The sequence below is a fragment of the Grammomys surdaster genome, unplaced genomic scaffold (genome assembly GCF_004785775.1).
Source record: "Grammomys surdaster isolate TR1022 unplaced genomic scaffold, NIH_TR_1.0 125024, whole genome shotgun sequence".
NCBI classification, from domain to species: Eukaryota; Metazoa; Chordata; class Mammalia; order Rodentia; family Muridae; genus Grammomys; species Grammomys surdaster.
The window spans coordinates 359338-385496 of NW_021619940.1; the positions used below are offsets into that span (position 1 = coordinate 359338).

The 26159-nt window shown below is 35.0% G+C and overlaps 1 protein-coding gene across 3 annotated transcripts in view; it reads left to right on the plus strand.

Moving 5' to 3' along the window:
* Nucleotides 1–26159, plus strand: part of Cnot6l (CCR4-NOT transcription complex subunit 6 like) — an 84671-nt gene that overhangs the window by 42851 nt on the left and 15661 nt on the right. For all 3 annotated transcript variants that reach the window (XM_028784986.1, XM_028784985.1, XM_028784984.1), the window contains exons 5-8: nt 6575–6664; nt 12269–12337; nt 21380–21537; nt 24009–24163. In XM_028784986.1, the coding sequence (XP_028640819.1) occupies nt 6575–6664; nt 12269–12337; nt 21380–21537; nt 24009–24163 (472 nt within the window). The remainder of the gene's footprint in view (nt 1–6574; nt 6665–12268; nt 12338–21379; nt 21538–24008; nt 24164–26159) is intronic.

The window sequence follows — 26159 nt, forward strand, 5'->3', positions numbered from 1 at the left end:
TCATTCAGCTGTTTGTGTCCTCAGTCAGTATCTGAGTTCTTCGATTTGTTTTAACACACTTAGTTCTCTGAGATTTCATTTCAATTTATTATCACTAGGTGCCATGACTCAGTGATTTTGAAAAGAGTTAGGTTTTTTCTTTTTCTTTTTATTATATATCTGGTATTACTTTGTTTGGTTTTATTTACTTACCAGTTTTCATTCATTCAGCTGAGGTATTTGCAGTATTCATGTGGGCCTTGGATGCGGTAGTGAAGACCTCGGTTCCTTAGTCTAAGCTCAGGGTACCTGGTATGAACTCTGTATTATTCCCTGGATATGATATTAACTGCTAAAGCAACCACAGCCTTTTGATACTACAGTTGTTATACCAGTCATTTAGTAGCAATAGCTTCATTTGAATTTAGTAACTTTGGGAGGATAAACAACCAAGGGTGATATAGAGAATTCTCATATTTTAGATAATAAAATAAGGTGTTAGAGGCTAAGGATAAGGATTAAATATAAATCTTGAAAAAGAAAACAAAATTGAGGTGGGTAAAGTAGCTGGGGGGGTTTACTGTTAGGGTCTACAGGTTTTAGAGGTTATTAAAGCTATAACAGTACAAAGAGGCTAAGGAGGAGAGAGAGAAAAAAGTTGTAGGAGTAAGGAGTTTTTAACATGTGGTGGAAGAGTGTAGTAAACAGAAGTTTATAGTAAACTGGGTAGAGAAACACAAAAAACAGTCCTGAGGCCTAACTGAGCAATCAAGCAAAACTATCATGACTGTAAGCACAAGAGTAGAGATTAAATAATAGAAAGTAAAATAAAAAGAATGCTTATAGGGTAGGTTTCTGTGAATAAGTAGAGGTGAAGTTCTGAAATGGCTATGGATCCAACAGTCTCCATGTGGTGCTGTGTGCAGGAGTGGAGAGTTGGAGCCCACTTTTAATCTATTTTTATGGTAAGGCCACTTTCTTGTATGCAGTTCAGCTAGTAGGCTAATAGAGAATGTGTCCATGATTCTTTACTTTTCCTGCCTCTTGAAAATTATCTTTTATATTGGATTCTGCATAGTTTTCCTAGAATTTATTTAGTTGTTCAACTTTTGCATTTTGTCTTGCTTGGAATTTGGTAAGGTTGATGGATATGTATACAAATGGTTTTCATCATATTGAGATAGTTTTGGCCACTAACTTTTTAAAGTTTTTTTCTTCTGTTCTTCTGGGACTTGTATCAAGTTAGTGTCCTTCATGCTATCTGTCTGAGGTGCCTTTCATTCCTTTTTTTTTTTTTTTTTTTTTTTTTTTAAAGACTTATAATCTCCTATGTCTGCACCTTTGGTTGTCCTTTGCTCCTTGCTGTTCAAGATTTGTTGTTGAACTATTCTAGTGAGTTTTATTGTTAGTTGTTTTCTATCTTTCTCATCTTCTTTGGCTTCTTCCTACAGATTGGTCTTTTGTTTGTTTGCTTTTTGATAAATCTGTTTTTAGGTGGTTAAAAAAATCAATTTGAAACAATTCTCTTTGATCTTTGTTTTTGAGACAGTTTCTCATCGTTTGGCTTATGATGGCCTTGATTTTGTGATCCTCCTTCTAGGTTCAGGGATTATATGCCTGAAATTTAAAAAATCTCAGACAAGTTTTTAAAGCTCATTAGATATGCAGCTAGTTCTCTGCTTATGGTGGAATTACCCTTATAAATCCATTGTAATTGGAAAGTATATTTACTACACCAAAGTCAACCACAGAGTACACTGAAGATCCCTGTAATCTTGTGTCTACCTGGAACCTACAGCTTGTTACAGCTGCCTGTTATCACAAGATAGTTTACTACATTTTTTGTAGCCTGATAAAATACTAGATTGAAGTATGGTTTCTTCTAAATACATGTTGCTTTTGAGCTGTTCTAAAGCTTAGAGCTGTTAACCACCCAAGATCAGACTGTTGGTATTGTAAGTAACTGATGGGCAGGTTTTTTTTTTCCTTTGTAAATTCATTAGCTCTTCCCTTAGTTTTGCTCATAGTGTTTTTGTTTTGTTTTGTCTTAATCTTTTTTATCTTTATAGGTTTTTGTTTGTTTGCTTCTTATAACTGTACTTTTAAGTAAAGGTGACAATTCAGAAATCAGATATTTACCTTGTTCTTTGTTTATGTATTAGTGTTGCTTGCCATTTTTAATCCTTGCTTTTGTGAATTTTCAGAAGCAATACTATATTCTGGCCACTGAAATCTTTACTCAGGATACTAGTCAGCTAATAATTTGTCTGAGATTGTCTTTAAATGCCTGGAACAGTAAATCTTTCCTTTTTGCTTTGTGGTTCTCTTTGGAACATACTTTCACTACTAAGCAGGAACTTTACAACTTCTTTGTTTCCTGCTTGGGCATAGTTTCAAGGTCAGAGGTGAAACTTGAGCTGTGTTTTAGTCTTTCCTCTATATAACCCTTTGCACACATGGATGGCCAAGCCCTTATGGATACTGAATTCTCAAGGTTTTCATTTGTTCAGCCTGTCGTTAGTTCTACCTCTTCTTATCTTCTCTACAGTTCCACATAGTTAAAACTTGTCAGTAGTAGTTTTCTGTACTCTATTACCTCTTACTCAAGCATGTGGAAACTGTGGGGAAGAGATCCTTCAGCTAACAACAGCAGTCAGACAAACACCATGCAGACCAGATAGTGACTAGTCTTTATGAGATGAAGCAGGAACAGCTCTAGCTGAGCTGCTCTGATAGTGTGGATTATAAGTAAAACCTTCAGAAATCTTTTTTTCTTAGTCAAATTTGTCCTTAAGTGAATCCTCTCTGGGTGTTGCAGTAATTTGGTAAAATTTTCAAGATCTCAAATGTATTGCTTAAAGGCAGGACCATAGTTTTAGAAATATGTCTTTAGGAACTTTATCTTTGTATGAATATTATAGAATATATTTATGTAAGCCTAGATAGTAAAGCTAGGAACCCTATCTCATCTCTTGATGCAATCCAATCCATATGGTAAATGACATGGTGAAGTTGCTTTGATGTAACAGGGCATGTAATTTACAATAATTTTTTTTAGTGTGTGGGAATAATATGTTTTGGCATACTGTAATGCTGGAGCAAGTAGCTGTTTTATTGTCAGTAAATATTATGTACCCTACATAATGGTATATCTTATATTCTTATACAATGGGCAGCACGGCCCTATTTAACACTAACATACCACAAATACACAAATAATGCATCATGCTTCAGTGTTACAAAGGCTGTAATGTTGCATGGGATGAAATGTTTTTTTCGGCTTCATTGTAATCTTATGGCAGGATCCACCATTATATGTCATCTTTAACAGATAAAATATCATTATGGAATATGTAACTAGTTCTTACTCTTGTATCCAGGTAGAATGAAATAGTTGATTTTGAGCCAAATACGAATGTTCAGATTGCCATGAGCATATTCAATGGTGCAGGAGTGTAAATGAATTTTTATAGCTATAGAGCAGAAGGAAGCCAAAAATCAATGCATCTACCCAATTTATTGGTAGATGAACATCAGTTAAGTGGGAATTCTCTTCATAGATTTTAGATGCTACCATATTATTCTTAGCTTTAGGGCTAGTGGAAGCGGATAGTTTACTTAAAATAGTATATCCTAAAAGTTCTGCTTAATAGTTGCAACCATGTGAGGTCTAATGCAGGGATTGGTAATAAATAACTACAAAAGGGCAATAAAAATAGCCTAGAATAATTTTGTCTGTCAATTTGTAACATTCTGTCTCTACAATTATGTTTTAATCACTCTCCTAAATGTTCAACACAAATGTGGCCATGTTACTGATCTAAGTTGATAGTAGAACCACTTTTATTTTTAATTAGTTTTGTTGTTGCTTTTATGGAGTTACAGGTTTATTTGAAGGGCCTTTACTCTGCCACTTTAGACTACTTTTAACAAAATTTTTTCTTGAATGGATGCTTAACATGGTTGTCCCCTGAGAGGTGTCATCCAGCAACTGACTCAGAAGGATACAGAGACCCACAGCCAAAGAGTGGATGGAGCTTGGGGACTCATTACGCAAGAGTTTGGGGAAGGATTGTGGGCCCGAAGGGGATGAGATCTCTACAGGAAGACCAACAAAGTCAACTAACCTGGACCCTTGTGGGGGTCTCAGAGACTGAACTGCCAACCAAATAGCATATACTGGCTGGATCTGCTCATATGTAGCGGATGTGTTGTTTAGTCATGGGTATCAAACAATTGGAGCCAGAGCTATCCCAAAAGCTATTGCTTGTATGTGAGATATGTTCTTCTAGCTGGGCTACCTTGTCTGGTCTCAGTGACAGAGGATGCGCCTAGCCTTGCAGAGCCTTGATGTGCCAGGGTTGGGGGGTACTCAAGGGCCCCCCACCCTCTCAAAGGCGAGGGGGAAGCGGAATGATTTTTAGAAGGGTGGACAGGAGGGAGGAACAATGAGCAGGATGTAAAGTAAATAAATGAAAAACAAAACAAAAAAATTATCCATTTTTCAAAGTAATTTTCCACTGGAGTTCTACTTTAGCCAGGTTTTTTGTTTTGTTTGTTTGTTTTTCTGGTTTTGACTGGTGCTATATCCATAATTTTTTCGTGGGGATACATTTCCTGTTGATAAGTGAGAATAAGACTTGAAACCTCTAATATTAATTTTTTATATACATCTTGGAAATGTATTCTTTTTTTGTGTCTAGATTTTGAAAGATGTTCCCATTCTTGTTTATCTTCTGATGTGTTTTGATCCTTTTGTTTCAGGTCTTCTGGTTGTCATCATCATGGTCTAGTTTGTACTTTGGTTGAGAGATATTTAGGTTGTTTCCAGTTTCTGGCTGTTATGAATAAAGCTGCCACTAACATAGTTGAGCAAGTGTCCTGTGGGATGGTGGAGTATCTTTTGGGTATATGCCCTTCGTAGATTCTTTTGCTGGTCTCCTATCTCCCTGCTCCTCTCAAATGATCCTCTTTTAGGCCAGTTTTTTAAAACTGGGTTTCAGTACTTTGTAATTTTTTTCTATTTATAAATTGGCCAACTCCCTGTCTTTTGGTTTCTTTATTTGTTCAAGAGGCTAAAACTGCTTCAAATAGCCTTCCCTTGTCTTTTCTGTTGTGTTTGCCTAAAGACCCATTAAGCAGTGTCTGAGACCAGAGGCTCTTTCAGCAGTAATCCTCTGTTATTGTGAAGGTACACTGTTGATGGAGTTATAAATATGAAGGGAAAAGAGGCTTATTAGTTAGTTAATACCAAGGTTTAAGGGACCCTCAGTTGAATATTTTTCCATCTGTTACTGAAAACTAGAGGGGCCTATGTGGAATATTTTTTCCTCCTCTAGATCTGTTAAGCCTTGATAAAATTATGATTTGGAGAAAATAGTTTTTTTTTAATGGTAGGACTTGTGGAAGGCATACTCAGCAATAATTTGGGTTGCTTCTTTTCGGTTATGAGGATAGGAGTAGTAACTTCAAGTTCTTTTACATTTTGGAGCAGAAGCCAAACTTCTAATCATTTTTTCTAGAGCTCTAATATATAAACTTTTTTATTTTAAATTTTGTGCCTTTTCCTATTCAATATTCAGCATTTTGAGATCTGTTTATCCTTTTTGGATAATTTTCCTGAATCAGTATTCCTTGTTTACTGGGTTTTCTTTTCAGTATGTCTAATCTACTGCCTACCTCATTTGTCGGAAGTTTTCTTAACAACTGTGAAACTCTCATGTCTAGACCTTTGAGTTTTGCTTTTCTGGATCTGAATGCTAGATAATTGTTGCATGTTTACATCAATCAATTTTTTCTTCATTCATTAAGAAATATACTTATAACAATTTGTTATAGATATCTGGTTATTTGATATACCTTTTTTCTTAAAACTCCAGATATTTTTGACCACTGTTATAACAAACTTTTTCACATTTTTGCTATGTTGGCGACAAATTTTCTTCTCACTTGACATATTTGCATTCTACTCATATACAATGTTAATACAAATTTTCCCAGAAGATTTCTTCCCTATGCAAAACAATTTTTTAAAAATTTTACTTTTATCTATTTGTGTGGGAGGTAGGCACATGTTTTAGTCACAGGACAAAAATATAGTTGTTGATTCTCCTGCCATGTGGTTCCTGGCAATAAAACTCAGGTCATCAGGTTTGGCACCAAACAACTTTATTCTCAGTTGTCTCTCTGGCCTGAGACCTCTTTTTTTTAATGTGATGTCACTCATTCCTTCATAAATAGAATAGTTATGTTTTGGTTAGCAGTCTATTTTTAAAGATAATGTAGACTCCATAAGGTAATATCTAAATCAGGCATGATTACTATGTATGTGTTTATGAATATGCATGTATATATTACTTTTTGACAAGCTCAAATTTTAGGATCATACACTGAAATCTGGAAATAATTCTTTTCAAGTTACTCTTTATGGCTGTCTTAAAGTATTTTAAGACAATTTCTTTAGATTTATACAATTTCTTTAGATGTGTGTCACAGATTAAACCAGTAAAATTTAGTTTAGGAAATTAGTATGTTGTTCTATAATGTATGCCCCGATATTGCAATTGTCATGTTTTATTTTTGTTTTCTGTTTAAGGCAATCCTTTATCACAGGATATTATGAGCTTATACCAGGACCCAGATGGAACCCGAAAGCTACTGAACTTCATGCTTGACAATCTTGCAGGTAACTCTTAATGACAAAACATTGAATTCTATAGATGCTTTCAGTAGCTGATGTACCACACGTTACTTAGCTACTTACAGGTTTGGAATTTCTAGCTTATGCAGTAATTAATGAAATAGGCAGAATTATGAAATTTATGAGATTCTCTTTTTTCCATTGTATGAGTACATTCTGTTTATGAAGCAGTGTGATGAGAGTTTTAGTTATACTATCATGTAGGCATTTTTACATTTTTCTATAACTATGGCTACTACTACTATGACTACTACTGCTTACTGTTACTATTGCTTCTTACTGTGTAGCCCTGGAGTGGTCTGGACATTATAACGTAGACCTGGCTGGCTTTAAACTCACAAGATATTCATTTGTCTCTGACTCTGAGTGTTGAAATTAAAGATACAAGATCATTCATTCATGCTACCATATAGAGGTGTTAGAGGAGGCCAGAAGAGGGTGTCAGGTTCTCTGGAGCTGGAGTTATAGGTGGTTGTAAACTGTCTTAAGTGCTAGGAACCAAACTCAGATCTTTTGAAAGAGTAGCAAGTGCTCTTAAGTATAGAACCACCTATCCATCCTCAGGATCTTTATATTTTATAGTATAAACTTTGAGATAAAAATGGCTAGTAATTCCAGAGCTATGAACTCAAGGTTGTCTTAATCATTAAGATAAATGGTTACCTGAATTTGGTACAGATTTTATGTAAAAGTTTACCCATACAACAATTCTGGTTTATTCTTGTTTGTTTTTACTTTTAGTGTAGTGTTCAGTAAATTAAATGAGATAAACAGTACTTTATTATAAATTGGCTTTCTGTTAGATAATTTTTTCCAACTATAAGTTAACAAATATTCTGTCCATGTTTAGATAAGGTACGCTAAGGTATAATGCAGGTTAAATGTTTTAAATACTCTCCTGATTTAGTTTAGGGGTTTAATTAGAACAGAATCCTATTATAAATCAAGGTTTGAGTATAGTTCAACTCATTATACATTTGTGGAAAATTTGCAAGCAGTCTTTAAGCATACCAGAATTATAGGACACTACAATGGTTGTAGCCCATATATAAATTTGTTTTACATAGGAAGGCTATTCTGTATATAGCTTTCTCAAAATTTTTGATATAACTTTTTATTGGCTTACTTAAGCATTCAAAATGTGGGTATAAGTGTGTAGATTAATTCTAACTTACATTTTTTTTGAGTAACGTCTTTCTAAATATATACATATTTTGGTTGTGTGTGTTGTTTTTGTATATGTGGAGTCCATGAACCTGAATGTATGGATATGAATGCTTGTGTGTGCACACATGCTGAGTTGTCTTAATTATTCTCCCCCTTATTGATTACCTGGAGACAGAGTCATTCATTGAACAAGAATTAGCTTTCATCAGCTATTCTGACTGGCCAGAAGTTTCTTGGGATATGCCTGTTTTTGCCCCCTAACACTAGTGTGTACAGATATAACTTTTTTTTTTTTTTATGTGGTACTGGGGATTTGAGTTTAGACGCTCATACTTGCAGAACGTGTAGTTTTTACCCACTGAGCCATCTTCCTCACCTACACATCTGGCTCTTTAAAAAATTAAAAATTCCAGACACCCTTTTCTTTTTGCTGGCATTTTTGTGTTGGCTAGCAGCTACTTCTTGGCATAGGGCCTGCTCAGGGAAGTGGTTGATATACTCAGTGACACTCTATTGGGAAAAATGGCTGTTCCATTTCCAGCTAGAATTACTTGCAAAAAGACGTTGTGCAGAGTGAGAGACGCTGGAGCACTCAGTCCTGAAAGGGGTGTCTTTATCAAATCCCTCCCTTTGAGGCTCTTGGATAAAAGGAGTGGAAAGGTTTTACGAACCAGAAATGGTAGGTGACTCCAATGGAGGAAAATGTACCAATATCTATCGATGACGGTATGATGATGGTAGTATAAGAAGTCTTGAGATCAAGGACATTAAAACTTCTCCCTTGATCTGATTATATTTGACTGTGTGGGTGGTTTGTTTTTGTTTCTTAATCAATTTCAAAAACCCTTTTCACAATGCTGTGATAGATACTGGAGAAGTGACTTAGCCATTAAAAGCACTGGTTGATTTTTCCAGAGGACTCAGGTTTAATTTCCATACCTCCATGGGAGCCTACAACATTCTTTTTAGCTTGGTTGTATTGTGGTTAGAAAACATACTCTTTTATTAAAAAATTTAAAATCTTATAAGCCAGCACATTCTTAGTTTTTGTAGGTGTTAAGCATGCACTTCAAAAGAATATGCCTGTGCAGTTGCTTGATGGCAGTGTTATACATACCAGTTTATGTTTGTTGATGATACTGGACTAGTGTGATTAATATATATTTGATAATTACTTTGATTTTACTAATTGTTAGACTGTTTAGAATTGCAAATTTACTTGTTTCTAATTACCTACCTCAGTGGTTTAATTATGTTGTGCTAAGGATACTTTTTGTGTATTTCATTCATTCTTAATCTTTTGTATCTTATTTAGTGTTTCTTCTGTTTGGTTTATATTTATTTTGTTCCTTTTTGTAGTTAGAGGTAGTAACTTAAATTATTAAGGGAAATCTAGTCTATTTTTAACATAAATATGTGTGTTATGCTTTCATTTACATTCCGTTCAGTGTGTTTGATTTCCTTTGTGACTTCTTTGATCAGTGATGTATTTAGAAGTATATTGCTTAACATACAAATGTAAAGTTTTCCTGTTGATTTCTCATTTGATTCTTTATAGAAACAATTGGAAAATATAGTTTGAATTTTCTCCAGTTTTTTTTTTAAAGTTTATATCTTTATGATCCAAAAATTTGTTGTCATAGTTTGTGTTTCATGGGCTTTTGAAAACTTTCTATAGTTGGATGATAGTGCAAAAATATAAATGAGATTGTGTTGGTGGTGGTAATCAATTCCTCTTTTTTTTTTCCTTCTAATTTCCCATCTGGCAATCCTATCAGATGGTGATATGAAGGAGCTAAAAATCCTCAGCTGTAATTATACATGTTTTTTTTCCTCTATTCTACTGTCAGCTTTTGCTTCTAGTGTTTTTCTTTTTCAAGATTATTTTATATGAGAATTTGCTTGCATGTATAGATGTGTATCATGAGCATTCCTGATGCCTGAGGAGGCTACAGGAGGGCATCTGGTACCCTGAAGCTAGAGTTACAGAACATGTGAGTCACTGTTGAGTACTAAATGCCGCTGAGCTTTCTCTGCAGCCCCTGCTTCTGGTATTTTAAGCCATTGATTGGTACATGCATGTTTAGGATTGTTATTGCTCTATTTTATTTTTTAATTCTGAAAACTACTTTATCACATATTATCATAGTCATTCTTGGTTGCTGAAAAGTTATTTTTAAATTTTCTATATTGTTGTATTTGAAGGTATGTAGAATAGTTGAGTATATTTTTTTATTCACCTTATTAAGATTTTATTTTGGATTTTAATTTAACTAAAGGCTAAGTATCTTTATTGGTACCTTTTTATAATGTTTTCTTTGACCACCGTCAAATACCATTTAAGAACTGATAGTAATAATGTTAATGCTCATAGTTTTATCCATTCTTTTTTTTTGATATTTTAGTTTTTCTTCTCTTATATATATTTTTTTTCTGTTTGGAGAGCTTCCTTTAGCACTGGCCATTCTTTAAAGGTAGATGTGTTAGTGATCAGTCTTTTAGTTTTTCACTGCATTCTGACTTTTATTTCCTCTTGAACCTCCTCTCTACTACTGTCAGCACACCGGAGATTGGAGTATCAATGAATGCTCCCATGACCAACTCCTTGATTTCTAAAAGGATAGTTCTTTTGATGTAGCCGTTAAAAAAAAAAAAGCGTGTAGTGTTTCCTTAGGCTTCCAATGTAATTTAAATTGGTGGTTTTTTATAGGTAATCTGTTAGGTCTTTGTTTCTGAAGTTATTTTTCTAGTTCTCAGAAGTTTAGTTAGATTTTCATCAAATTTATTGTACTTAAATTTATTTACCTTCTTTGATTCCTTATTCAATGGAAATTTTTATCCATTATCGCTTAGAAAACTTTTCAGCCTTATATTCTTTCTTCTAGACTATAAATGATAAGAATTTAGATATTTTTATAATTCCATCAAGTATTTTCACAATTTATTTTATTTTTCAGTTTTTTGAGACAGGGTTTCTTTGTGTAGCCCTTGCAGTCCTAGAACTTGTTCTGTAGACCAGGCTGGACTTAAACTCGTAAAGATCTGCCTGCCTTTGCCTCCCGACTACTGAGATTATAGGAATGTGTCACCACTACCCAGTATATTTTCATATTTTCAAAAGATTTTTTCTGTTTTATTATTATTTATTATTTTTAATGTATATCATTCATTCTAAAAGTTAATGACTTTTCTTTAAATCATTTTAGTGGTCTCAGTTCTGGTTGAACAAGGTGGGCTTGAAATCTCACTGCTTTATGGCATAGGATGCTTCTCAGGGAATGAATGGCCTTGCTACAGATGTAGTACAACATCATAGATAATTGCTTCATCTTGGGAGCAGGAGTATTCTGGAAGGCTGTATTTTTTCCTGGAATCCAAGGTGATGATAAGTTTAGGATAAATGTCTGGAGACCTTTGGGAACTCTGGAATAGAACATTACAGAAAGTTGCCAGTGAGTACTTCAGTTTTGTTTCCTCAACTCTTGAGTGAAATTGACATTATAAAACAGTGAAGAAGTCAGGAGTTAGTGGTGCACACTTTTAGTTCCAGCACTTACAGGAGGCAGAGGAAGGCAGATAGGTGAGTTTAAGGTCAGCCTGGTCTACTTTTAAGTCTGAGTTCCAGGACAACCAGAGCTAAAAAAACCAAAAACAAAAAAAACCAAAAACAAAAAAATAAAAACAGTGAAAGAGCAGGTAATAAAAGCCTCATTAGAAAAAAAATTTTTTTTTAAACATTCATTTTCTTTTTCTGTTTTAAGATACTTGACTTACCAGGATGTTAAATTTTCATATAGCTTTAGTTTTGCAGAAGGGAACAAAGATAAATCACAATAACTTACCTATGTAATTAAAAGATTTTGCTTAAGGTTTTAAGTTTAAGGCACTTTTTATAAAATCATACATGTAGAAATATCATTAATGAGTTTCTTAATGTTCTTTTCTAATACTAATTTTATGTTCTCTGCATAGCTCTTTTTAGAAATTTAATTAAATGAATTTACTGATTGTGTCTGTAAGAGATCAGGACAGCTTTCAGAAGACTCCTTTGACTTTGTTTCCTGTTGCTGTCACTGCTCTATGCTAACTGGCCTGGAGCTTCTGGCTGATCCTCTGGGCTCCTCCTCTCATCTTAGAAGAGTGCTGGGGCTGTGCAGAAAAAACAGGCTTTTTACATAGGTTCCAAAGATGAGGATTGAATTCATTCAAGCTGGGACAACAGAAATTTTTAACCACTGATTCCTGCGTATCTTTTTTTTTTTTTTAAACTTTAGGTTTGAAGTCTATGTAAAATTCTAGGATTGGATTTTTAAGCCCACTTGTGGGCTTAAATAATAAATAGATTGACTTGGTATTAGAGACTAAATAATACTGGTTTTACATACATACAGGATTATTTTGTTTTTAACTTTTTTCTTTCAGTTCATCCAGAGCAGCTTCCTCCGAGGCCATGGATTACATTAAAAGAACGAGACCAAATTCTGCCATCAGGTAGCTTTATTCATCTTTGACTTTTAAAATAAAGTCTTATTTGAGTTTGTGATTATAGGCTTTCATTTTATCTACCATAGGTATAGATGTGCCCAAAAGTATTGATAAGATAGACTTAAACAACATCAAGATAGTCCTATTATATTATATAAGTAAACACCTCTTGTCTTTCATGTTGGTGTACTGGTCTAGAAAATTATTCCTTGTGGTGCAGCTATTTAGAGCTCTTAGATAATTCTTAAATCATCTAATGAACAATAATAAACTTGCTTATGAAAGGTTTTGACTTTCTTAAGTACTTTATCTTCCTTGAGAGGAAGGAAGACTGCCAAGATGCTTAATATGTAAGATTGTGTGTCAGAAATGTCAGCAGAATTGATTATAGAAATAGTTCAGAGTATTTCATGACTCTAAGGACATAACTTGGCTTATCTAAAATAGTAATATATGGAATTTAAGCCATGATGTCCTTTTGCAGATGAGTAGCAGTTTTATTCTTTTGTAGGACTTTTAACTGCATGTTAAGACATTTTAGGTTTGGAAATACTACTTAAGATAAGTTGTGAAGGGGCTAGAGATATGGCTCAGTGGTTAAGAGCATTTGTTGCTCTTGAAGAAGACCTGTGTTCAGTTTCTAGGTCCCACATGGCAGCACACAGTCATTTGTAACTCCAATTCCAGGGGATCTGGTTCTTTTTTCTGGCCTCCTCAGAATATAAGGCTGCTTTTGGGATACATACATGCAGGAATTCATGCATACATATAAAATAAAATCTTCTTTAACAAAATTGTGAATTTTTATTTAAGTGCCTGTTAAGTGACATTCATAAATATTTTTATGATACTTAATTTCATTTTAAAATTAAATAAACATTTTAACTTTCATAGATGAGAACAATTACTAAATACTACTTTAACCGTTTTTAAGGGTTAGAAGTTACTATCGACATTTTGAACAATGTAGACCCTTCTATTTCTGAGTTGTTTTCTTTGTTTGTTTGGTCGTTTAGTGTTTTTTTTTATTTTAAATATTTTTATTTTGTTTAAATCAAATCATAATTTTTACTTATTCACACATCGGTTATAAACACAAAAAGGCAGGACGTGGGGAAGGGGATGACACTGGAGCATGGGTGTTCAGGGGGAGTACAGACATCTTTCAGGACATGGTATTGGCTAGGTGAAGGCTCAGGGGACAGGTCACTATGACTCTATGAGTTACTTGTCCTTATCTAAGTTGGTATTGTCTGCCCAGGCTACCTATTTACAAGGTCTATGACTACTCAGGCTGATAAATTTCTACAAAAGCTGCCTGTTACAATAACTTATAGCCCTCTGTTTCATGTTTTTCCACAGAGACCCAAGACTTGGTGTTAGTATACATGTATGACAGGCCTATTGCTGATTTTAGGCCTATGGCTGATTTTAGGCCTTCAGTGTATAAGCAGGGCTGCCCCTGACATCTCCTCCCTTCTCTAAGTATAGAAGGGTTGTGGCAATTCTAATCTTGCAAAGGAGGGGATAGAGGCCTGACCTCCAGTAATTGAAGGGGACCTTGTAATGGCTCTGGTCCCCCTGTCCTTGTCCAGTGAGGCATGAGGGCCATACCTGTCCCGATGTCTTTTTCCTGGAGAGGGGATACTTTTGACATCAACTCCTATGCAGTCAGGCTTGTCCCTCAGGGAACCCAGGGAGATATTTTTAACTATTACTTATATTCCCTTGCAGTGCTTAGCCTCACAGCCTAAGCAAGAATTCAGATCGCCAGTCAGAGGGGGTTCTGGGTGGCCCCTCTCTGCTTGGTCTAGGGGCAGAAGTCCCCCCTTTTAGGTTGGGTGGAGATGGGTTTTGAGAACACCCTGGATAGAGTAGCAACCTCATGTTGAGTCTCGTGGTTCTCCATAGTTAACTTATTATAATGTATCTGAATAGGTTTTGCTACCAAATTATTTATCTGTTGTTTCACAAAGTTAGTCAGTCTATTTAAGGCTCAGGGACCAAAAGAAATAAGCAACAAGAACCCAAATAATGGTCCCAAAATGGGAGGAAGTAGGGTTGACAACCATGGAGAGGTTGAAAGCCAATTCTTGTACCAGCTTTCATCTTTCTCTTTCTCTCTCTGACTTTTCTCAGGGCCTTCTCTGACCTTTTTCATGCTGTCTTTAACCATTCCCTGTCTTGTATATGTAAAGGCAACATTCTTCTTTAAGGGTTGTACACAGTCAAGAGCTGTACACAGTCTTTTCTATTGTAAAAGAGTAAATCAAGTTCAATAAAGTTCTTTGAAATTTTTGGAGGTCTCTTCAGACAGCAAAACGAAGGATTTCTTCAGATTAGTGATGTCAATCTCTAGCTGTTTGATATTCTTGTCAATGGCCCGTCGAAGGTCTGAGTAGTATAGGGTCGGAGGCCAGCATCTGGATTAGAAATTCTAACAGCAGACATCGTGGGTGATTCATTTTTACCTGGAAAAGAAAAAGAAGGAAGTTCTAAGGGAGATTTCTCTTCCCTGGATGTCAATTGTTACTCATCTTATTTATGGTTGGGCCTGGCTTTGTGGGGGCATCTATTTATTTCATTAGTCTTTTTGGTAGCTATTTAGCTGTGCCTTCTGTGGTATCAAACAGGCTTGTCAATCCTCGGCCCGATAAGAGAACTGGGTCCGGGCCATTCCCTTTAAGGGTAAGATGGTCCTTGCACATAGCTGTGGCATAGTTTTTTATTGGTCTCGGTGATGCCAGAAGCAGTCAGCAGCTTATTTGCTGTGAGCTTTCAGGTTTAGAGAGTTAAAAGTGAACAAGGCATGATGGAGAATATTTTGGGGGACTACTTCGGGGGGAGTGTACTGTTCCCCCTCTTTTGTTTTTAAAACCAATTTTTCAGAGTTCTTGTAAAATCAGGGCAGGTGCACCAGCAGCCGCTCTTCCACACTCAGTCATGAAGACACTCTTTTATAGAAATATAAATCTATATTAATAATCTCTTTTATCAACGGACTGTTATAGAACAGCCAACAACTAATCAGACTATATAATATACCCATTAATAATAGCTGCTCTACTTTTTGTGAGATTACTCCTCTTTTGTCAATTAGTTGTTGAGGGAAATTAGGATTTACATCTCTCTTGAGAATATTAAACAGAGTCTTAAATTCTTTTGTGGAGAGCTTAAAATAAGATCTTAGCCAATTAGCATCTCCTAGAAACTTTCAAAATAATTTCAAATAAGTAAACTATCTTTTTTTTATTGGATATTTTACATATTTACTTTTCAGTGTTATCGCCCCTCCATTTTGCCCCCAAACCCCTTATTCCATCTCCCTCCTCCTATTTTTATGAGCGTGTGCTCCGAACATCCTCCCAGTCCCATCTCCCTGCTCTGGAATTCCCCAGCACTAGGGAATCCAAACTTTCGGGGACCATGGCCCTCCACTTCCACTGATGTCTGACAAGGCCACCCTCAATTACCTATACAGGTAGAGACATGAGTCTCTCCGTTTGTGCTCTCAGGCTGGAGGTTTAGACCTTGGGAGCTCTGGTTGAATCTTTTGATACTCCTTCTAAAATGGACAAAAGCACCCACAATTTGATCTCCTTCTTCTTGAGTTGCATGTGTCATATGCGTTGTGTCTTAGGTATTGTGAGCTTTTGGGCTAATATCCACTTATCAGTGAGTGCATACCATGTATGTTCTTTTGAGATTGGGTCACCTCACTCAGGATGATATTTTCCAGCTCTGTCCATTTGCCTAAGAATTTCATGAACTCATTGTTTTTAATAGCTAAGTAGTACTCCATTGTGTAAATGTACCACATTTTTTGCATCCATTCTTCTTTGAAGGACATCTGGATTCTTCCCATCTTCTGACTATTATGCTATGATCAGGCTGCTATGATCATAGTGGAGCATGTGTCCCTGTTGATGTTGAAACATCTTTTGGGTATATGCCCAGGAGTGGTATAGCTGGGTCCTCAGGTTCAATTTTCTGAGGTACCGCCAGACTGCTTTCCATAGTGGTTGTACCAGTTTACAATCCCCCCAACAGTGGAGAAGTGTTCCTCTTTCTCCACATCCTCGCCAACATGTGCTGTCACCTGTGTTTTTGATCTTAGCCATTCTGACTTGTTTGAGGTGGAATCTCAGGATTGTTTTCATTTGCATTTCCCTAATGACTAGGCATGCTGAACACTTCTTTAGGTCCGTTTCAACCGTTCGAGCTTCCTCAGTTTAGAATTCTTTGTTCAGCTCTGTGCCCCATTTTTAAATAGGGTTATTTGATGGTCTAGAGTCCAATTTCTTCAGTTCTTTGTACACCATGGATATTAGCCCTTTATTAGATGTGGGGTTGGTTAAGATCTTTTCCCAATCTTTTGGTTGCCGCTTTGTCCTATTGACAGTGTCCTTTGCTTTACAGAAGCTTTGCAGTTTTATGAGGTCCCATTTGTCAATTCTTGATCTTAGAGCATAAGCCATTGGTGTTCTGTTCAGGAACTTTTCTCCTGTGTCCATGTTTTCAAGGCTTTTCTCCATTTTCTCTTTTATTAGTTTCAGTGTAGCTGGTTTTATATGGAGGTCCTTGATTCACTTGGAATTGTGCTTTGTACAAGGAGATAAGTATGGATCAATTTGCATTTTTCTACATGCTGACTTCCAGTTGGACCAGCACCATTTGTTGAAAATGCTGTCTTTTTTCCTCTGAATAGTTTTAGCTCCTTTGTCAAAGATCAAGTGACCATAGGTATGGGGGTTCATTTCTGGGTCTTCAATTCTATTCCATTGATCCTCCTGCCTGTCTCTGTTCCAATACCATGCAGTTTTTATCACTATTGCTTTGTAGTACAGTTTGAAATCCGGGATGTTGATTCCCCCAGAAGTTCTTTTATTGTTGAGAATAGTTTCGCTATCCTGGGTTTTTTGTTATTTCAAATGAATTTTAAGATTGGTCTTTCTATCTCTGTGAAGAATTGAGTGGGAATTTTGATGAGGATTGCATTGAAACTGTAGATTCTTTTGGTAAGATGGCCATTTTAACTATATTAATCCTTCCAGTCCATGAGCATGGGAGATCTTTCCATCTTCTGAGATCTTTTTCAATTTCTTTCTTCAGGGGTTTGAAGTTCTTGTCATACAGGTCTTTTACTTGCTTGATTAGATTCACAGCAGGGTGTTTTATATTATTTGTGACTATTGTGAAGGGTGTCATTTCCATAGTTTCTTTCTCAGCCAGTTTATCTTTTCAGTAGAGGAAGGCTACTGATTTGTTTGAGTTGATTTTATAACCAGCCACTTTGCTAAAGTTGTTTATCAGGTTTAGGAGTTCTCTGGTGAAAGTTTTGGGGTCACTTAAGTATGCTATCATATCATCTGCAAATAGTGAAATTTTGACTTCTTCCTTTCCAATACGTATCTCTCTAACCTCCTTGTGTTGCCTAATTGCTCTGGCTAGGACTTCCAGTACTATACTGAATAGGTAGGGGGAGAGTGGGCAGCCTTGTCTAGTCTCTGATTTTAGTGAGATTGCTTCAAGTTTCTCTCCATTTAGTTTGATGTTGGCTACTGGTTTGCTGTATATTGCTTTTACTATGTTTAGGTATGGGCCTTGAGTTCCTGACCCTTCCAAGACTTTTATCATGAAGTGGTGTTGAATTTTGTCAAATGCTTTCTCAGCATCTAGTGATATGATCATGTGGTTTTTTTCTTTGAGTTTGTTTATATAGTGGATTACATTGATGAATTTCCGTATGTTTAGCCAGCCGTGCATTCCTGGGATAAAGTCTACTTGATCCTGATGGATAATAGTTTTGATGTGTTCTTGGATTCGGTTTGCTAGAATTTTATTGAGTATTTTTGCATCGATGTTCATAAGGGTGATTGGTCTGAAGTTGTGTCTTTGTTTAGTTTAGATATGAGCGTAATTGTGGCTTCATGTAATGAATTTGGTAGTGTACCTTCTGTTTCTATTTTGTGGAATAGTTTGAAGAGAATTGGTATTAGGTCTTCCTTGAAGGTCTGATAGAATTCTGTCTGGTCCTGGGCTTTTTTTCGGTGGGAAGACTTTTAATGACTGCTTCTATTTCTTTCGCGGTTATGGGACTGTTTAGATGGTTTATCTGCTCCTGATTTAACATTGGTAACTGGTATTTGTCTAGAAAATTGTCCATTGCATCCAGATTTTCCAATTCTGTTGAGTATAGGCTTTTGTAATAGGATCTGATGATTTTTTTTAATTTCCTCGGTTGGATACAGAACTACTACATGGGATCTGCTTTGTGCTTGGACCCAGACAGGAAGTCCTCAGTCGGTTAGTATGTTTTTGTTGTTGTTGTCTTTGTTTTGTTTTTAAAGGCAGGGTTTCTCTATTTATGTCTGGCTGCCCAGGAACTTTCTGTGTAAACCAGGCTGGTCTCACAGAAATCTACCTTCTTCTGTTTCCCGAGTGCTGATATTAAAAGTGTGTGCCACCACACCTGGCCTTACATTTATTTTTATTGTTTTAGAACATTCAGAACAAAATATTTCAGTACTGTGTAGAATGTATAACTTCTTTGTGCTTCTCTTTGTATTTAATGATGCTGAGAAAGAACTCTACATGATACAGTTTTGTGTCTTTCTGGGACTTATGATTTTGAAATCACAATTATAGGAAAACATCAGCCTGTTAAATAGACATTATTTCAAAATTACTACAAATAGCACTTGTTTTAGAATGATACACATTAAATGATCTAAGTAAAGAAAACACTTCAGATTTTTAGAATGTCTTGAATTAGATGGATTGGATTTCTGTAATGTGGTTTGTATGCTTTCTACTCTACCCTCCTCCCCTTTTCTTAAAAAATGGATGTCTCTTTCTTCCTTGGTTATGTTTTCATCTTCTGTTAAGTGAAATTAAGCCAGATGCTGAAATACAATTATTTTGTCTTTTGTATTTGAAATTTAGATTTATGAAAAAATTCACCTAAGACATGGAGATATAAAGGGAGAGAACTATTTGGGAAGAGGTAGGAAGGAAACCTTATAGGTTAGAATTCAACAGGGGTTGGAGATAGTCAGGTGGTTGGTTACGATGAACAAAGTATCTGATGTACGGAATGTCAGAATGAAACTTACTATTGTTTTGTACAATGGACATATAATAATTAAAGTTAAAAACTGTTGTAAAAGTGAGTCTTATACACTAAAGATGAGCATATTTTTTGAGCTCTTTAATCCCTTGTTGAATACAAATGAGCATAATTTGAAAGGCTTCTATTACACAGCCACATATCTTTTAAGAAAAGGAATAGTACAAATAGCTAAATATTAAGTAGTCAATGATTCTTAAAATCTTGTATTTTTAGGGTTAACCGTGATAAAGCACCTAGTAAGGATTTTTCTTAGTTTGGTACTAAGTGAATAGATTCTGAGTATCAACATTGAAAAATGCCCTTTTTTTTTGCTGTGTGAGATGTGTGTAATAACTGAGGTAGTGAAGAGTGATGTATACTGAAATTATTGTAATCATTAACTATGTAATAATCAGGCCCAGTTAGAGAAAAATCTTCCGGATAGAATGAAAATTGGAAATTACATATGCAGCTTAATTAATTTTTACTTTAAAACTTATAAAAATTGCATTAATACAGAATTTAGTCTTTGTTAGAGAGATTTTTCACTCCTAGACTTTTCTAGAAAAATCTTACATCAAAAAGTCTGTGATGTGAACAAAGTCAATAACCATAACAATCTACTTAACTTCTTTTCCTTGTCAGAGTGGTACTCCAAATCTGGAGAGGCAGAACATGTTAAACTCAGGGCACTAACTGTCACAGTATTGTGGCTTGTGAATAGTTCAGGGTCGTTTCCAAAGTAAATACAAATGATACAAATTACTCTAACTGAAACATGGCCTTCAGTGTACAAAATGGCCATGAATCTGACACTTTTCTGCCTTTTCTATTATTGAAAGTGAACCCAACTTCAATAAAGTTACTTCATCTTGAATTGCTTAGAAATTTATGAAATTGATGGTTTCTAACCATGCAAGTTTATTAATACCTAAGCAGTATCTTCTTGAAAATATGTATGCTAAAAGCCTAATGCTGTGACTTAGCATAGAAATATCCTTTGTATCAGGGTTTCTTTGTTGTTTGACATTTTTTGTTGTTATTTTTGAAAACCATCTATACAGTGACTAAAATGGGTACCTAAGATGGAGAATTGTTGAGGAAAATTAGGCCTTTTATTGTTTAACATAATGGTTAATTTGAGTCAATTCAAAATTTTGTTAAACTTCAGTTTCACAGATACTTAGGGTCCAGAAATGGTGGGTTATCCAAGCAGAGAGGTGATTCTTAATAGTGTTGACTCTTAGAGCTTATTTTAGATTAGTGAGGGAATCTAGATTATTAGTTTGCTACAGTTGTTTTTGTTGTTGTTTTTTAATAAGTCAGAATCTTACAGAATAATAATTTTATTTCAGAAATGAATATTAGATTGCCAAAAAAGATTCTCTTATGGCTATATTTTGTTCACCCTTTTCTTAGATTATTAGGAATAATAATAGGACCCCAAAATGTTAACTATCAATATTTTGATAAAAAGTAAAGAAATTAGAATTCTTTAACCTAAATGAAATGAGAATTTGCATTTGTTTTAATTAAGCCAAGCCCTTTCTCCATAAATCACATGCAAATAGTTAATACTCTGATTTTCAAAAATTGAATTTATTACATTTTCTTAAATTTTCAATATAGATAGTTAAATCTAGACTGTTAAACATTGGTGCATTGTACTTAAATGTAATCATATGGTAGCACTGTAATAAGTGAAATTGTCTTTAACTTGAATAACTTGAAATGTGAATTAAAAGGTCATAGAAGATACTACATTTTTGAGAAGTCTTGTTAAAGTAAGTTACGTTATGATAATTTGCTTCTCCTGGCATTTTGCTCTAATCATATATGAACTGTTTTTGTGTGCTTATGCATGTATATTCTTGATACTACGTAACAAAAAGTTGGCTCATTTCCTCCTTTTGTCTGTTTTTTCTCCCTCTTCTTAGCATCATTCACGGTTATGTGTTACAATGTATTATGTGATAAATATGCTACCCGGCAGCTATATGGCTATTGTCCGTCCTGGGCATTAAACTGGGAATACAGGAAAAAGGGAATTATGGAAGAAATTGTAAACTGGGATGCAGATATCATTAGTCTTCAGGTAACACTATAGAAATTAAATTGTGTTTAAATTAGAGATGAACTAAAAATAGTAGAAAATCCTACCTCTGGGAAAAAGCCCGTGTTCAAAGCAAAACTGAAAAAGAGTAGTTTTTCTCCTTTAAAAGAGCAATAATTTTACTAAAAATTAAAGAGATTTCTGTAGTGTAATCATAATGCTGACTGAGCACACGTGTGCACTTATTTTCATTTACTGTGTTCTGAAATTAACCTTGCCTCCTATCTATGTTAACAATCCCCCCTGTGAGCAATTTATTGGAATTATTGAAGAGAAAATTGCAAAAAGAGTATAAGTCTTTCAGGAATATAAATTTTACTTAGAGTGGAGTTCAGAAGAAAAAAAGTATTTTCTTAAAGGTGTTTCTCAAAGTTAAACATTTAAAAAATGCACAATTCATAATATTTATCTTACTTGATGAACTATTTCTAAAATTTAGACCTATGTGAATTTGTTCCTCCTTTTAAGAGAGATTTATATTGCTAAATCTTTTATATCTGTTTGACTTCTCAAAATAATTTTAAAATTTCTTTTCAGTTCATTTAAATACTTGTTAAGAGCTCATATCTCTCAGGTGGTAGACCAGTCACAGAAAGGCACAGTTGTAGAAGTTACATAGCCTTGAACTGGAGAGGAGGACTCTATAGCCGTCTATTTAAAACACTGTATATTTGAGTTTTACTGAAGAAAAAATATGTACTCTTTGGAAATTGAAAAATTTCAGTATTTAGCAATAATTAGCCAAAATTTTTAAGTAGGTTTTTTGTTAGTAATTTTATTAATTTCAAAGCATATTAAATGATTTTAGTTGAAAAATTTTAAATAGACAGTTATGTATATTTAATTAGATTCAGAATGGTATTTTAATATATCTGTACAGTGAGGTATGACTTGTTCATATATCTATCACCTCAAATAGTTTCTATTTCTTTTTTTTTTTTTTTTTTTTTTTTAATATTTATTTATTTATTTTATTGATGAGTACATTGTAGCTGTCTTCAGACACACCAGAAGAGGGCATCCAATCTCATTACGGATGGTTGTGAGCCACCATGTGGTTGCTGGGATTTGAACTCAGGACCTCTGGAAGAGCAGTCTGTGTTCTTAACCGCTGAGCCATCTCTCCAGCCCCTAGTTTCTATTTCTTAAGGAGGATGCTTTAAAATTATTGTAATATTTTACACATTTTCAGTATATCCTGGGAAGAAAACTGATGACTTCCTTTTTTTGTTTTTTTTTTTGGCTACATAGTATGCTCCAATCCAGCCGTGGCTACATACATAGTGAGACTCCATGTCAAAAAAGAAAAAGACACATGGAAACTATTTTTTAAAAAATGAAATAGCTTGATAGTTGTTTGTTTTGTATTTTACATTTTCTGAGACATAATAAGTACAATGAGAACTGGGGAGAAGGAAGCAAATGAAGTTAGGCTGTGTTTCACTTCAGTATTTAGAGCAGCAGCATGCTCAAGCCTTTGTAAGTGAAATGTAGTTTGAAAGATACATCCAAATTTAGAAAGCTTTTCTTTTGTAAAAGCCATAATGTATTTTAGAGTACTCTAGAAAAGGGGAACAATTAGAAAGTGTAGAAAGGAAACCATGAACTCCTATACATGAAAGACTTGAAATAGTTTTTGTACACTTTTTTTGTTCTTTTCATTTAGTTAACTTAAAAGTTTTTTTAATGAAAAGAGATTCTAATATTGGCATATTTTCTTTATCTACTTACTACACTTTTTATGTTACTCAAACTCTTAGAGTCAGCAGATGAATACAATTAAATTAGTACATTTTTTAAATTGTAGAACAATTAGTCACCTGGGACTTTTTTTTTTTTTTTAATCATGCTGTTGAGAGCACCTTAATGTGTAAATATCATCATCACTTCTACATTTTTTGGAAAGGTTTATTTAAAATATTCTATGAATCAAAGAATAAAATCTCAAACTTAATTATTAAATTAAGAGACCATTTTATGACTTCTGAAATTTTAGATTTTTTTTTTGTTATTGTTGAAAGAATGTCTTTCGCACTCTTTAGGTATCGTTTCTTTGTACCACATTTCAAAAGAATAATTTAATAAGTTTTCTTTTTACACAAAAGGTTCATAATTTCCTGTCACCTAACCTGTCCTACATGATTTCTTTAGTTACTAACATGGAAGAAGTGAGATATATTGGAGTGAACCCTAATTTGGGATTCAAGAAAGCTGAGATGTAATCCTACTCCTGTTACTAACCAGTGTGGTGAACATGAGAATGTCATGCTACCTTCTTGTGCCTTCATGTTTAAAATACTGCACAAGTCAAACACAAGTGCTTGTGATAAGATTGCTAGATAATATGTGACATAAGTGTTTTGTCATAATCAATCCTTAATCATTACAGAATATTTTTATGTCTTAATTATTTTCACTCTGTCATGTAGATAACAGTTTTTCCTTCATCTTAGGAAGTGGAAACAGAGCAATACTTTACTCTCTTTCTGCCAGCATTGAAGGATCGTGGATATGATGGATTTTTTTCTCCAAAGTCACGTGCCAAAATCATGTCTGAGCAGGAAAGAAAGCATGTGGATGGTTGTGCAGTATTCTTCAAAACAGAAAAGTGAGTCAAGAAATAAAGCACAGCAATGTACACTTAATTACTTTTAACTTACTTTTTTTTTGGAATTTTTTTTTATTGGTTATTTATTTACATTTCAAATGTTATTCCCCTTCCCAGTTTCCCTTCTGCAAACCCCCTCCCCCATCCTCCCTGCTTTTATGTGAGTGCTTCCCCACAAACCCACCCATCTACTCCTTCCTCACCTCCTTAGCATTCCCCCACTCTGGGGCATCAGTCCTCCACAGGACCAAGGGCCTCCCCTCCAGTTGATAAGGCAATCCTCTGCTACATATGCAGCTCAAGCCATGTGTACTGTTTGGTTGGTGGTTTAGTCCCTGGGAGCTCTAGTGTGTCTGCTTGGTTGATAATGTTCTTCCTGTGGGGTTGCAAACCCCTTCAGCTCCTTCAGGCCTTCGCTTTACTCCTTCATTGGGTCCCCAGGTTCAGTCCCATGGGTTGGCTGCAAGCATCCACATCTGTATTGGTCAGGTTCTGACAAGAGTCTCTTAGTGGGGAGAGCTATACCAGGCTCCTGTCAGCAAGCGCTTCTTGGCATCAGCAATAGTGTCTGGCTTTGTTGTCTGCAGATGCCTAGGTGGGGCAGTCTCTGGTGGATGACCTTTCCTTCAGTCTTTGCGTTTCCCTTAGACAGGAGGAATTCTGGGTTAATATTTTTGAGATGGGTAGGTGGCCACATACCTCCACTGGGGGCCATGACTAACCTCTGGATATGTTCTTTACAGGTTCTCGCTCCCCTTTGTTGGGTATTTCAGCTAATGTCCTCCCCTTTGGGTCCCGGGAGCCTCTTGCTTTCCTGGCATCTGAGATTTTCATTGAAAATAGTCTTTAATTTGACTCTAAAAGGGTAAAGCTAGAAATTGCAATACTGATTTTCTTAGGCAGTATACAAGAAATGAGGGTATTTATCGTATTATTCTTTATATTGTTATTGGCAGATTACTCTGAAAATTTGAGATGAATTTGAAGATAACAGTTTTTAATGTTTTTCCATAAAATAAAACATCAGTTATATGTAAAGTGTAATAAGTAGAGGGCAGAAACAAAGCCTAGGGCTTAGGGAAGCAGGGCGTGAAAAGATTCGCACCACTTAGTGAAAAACAACATGCACAGAACTGATTCCCTTCCTCTATCCCCATCTCCTTTTTTCTTTTGACCCCACTCTTTCTCTCCTGATCTGTCTCTTTATGAGGCCTTGAGCTCACTGTTCAAGTGTTGAGGTTGTAGGTGTGTCCCACAGCAATCTGGTCCGCTTTCTCCTAGTACTTTCTGGATAATGTGTATGTCTTTTTGTTTGCTCATTCTTCTTAGAGTTTTGAAAGGAGAAATGTAAATTCCTTGATAATTTACTAGAGGTGGTTAATATTTGGAAGAACATTTATAACTGCAATATAGAAAACTTTAACCATTGTATAGTTGCAGATTCATTCTTGGATTATTAAGATACTGTGAACTTTTTTTTTTTTAAAGTTCATAGGAAATAGTTTGTTGCATTCTCTTTCTTCCCCTCCTTAGCTGTTTGTTTCCTAAATAGTAGAGTGTCAGGAATTCCATAGCAGTGAACAATTTTAAGTGTGACACATTTCATGAAACCATTTGCTAACAATCCAAGGGACCCCACTTTTGAAGACGTTTTTTCCTGATCTTTTAATCCCTTAGTTGACTGTAGTTCTTCATCTGGGGGTGAGGTTTCAAGGGTCCCACTTTTACTATCTTCTTTCTTCATGGAAGAGGTAATAGTACAAAGATTAGGAAATTATAGCTTTAGTATTTAATTAGCTGTATAATCTTAAGTTGTTTATACTTTCAGATAAGTTTCTTTATTTGCTTATTCTTGTAAGAAACAACATTATGTTGTTTATAAAATTAACAAAGTAAAAATGATAGCTGTAGAAGAGTATTTTGACTTCATGTTCACTTTTAAAGTCTTTCAAATCAGAATAGACAGTAATCCATATGGTGAAAGAATGGAATGAAT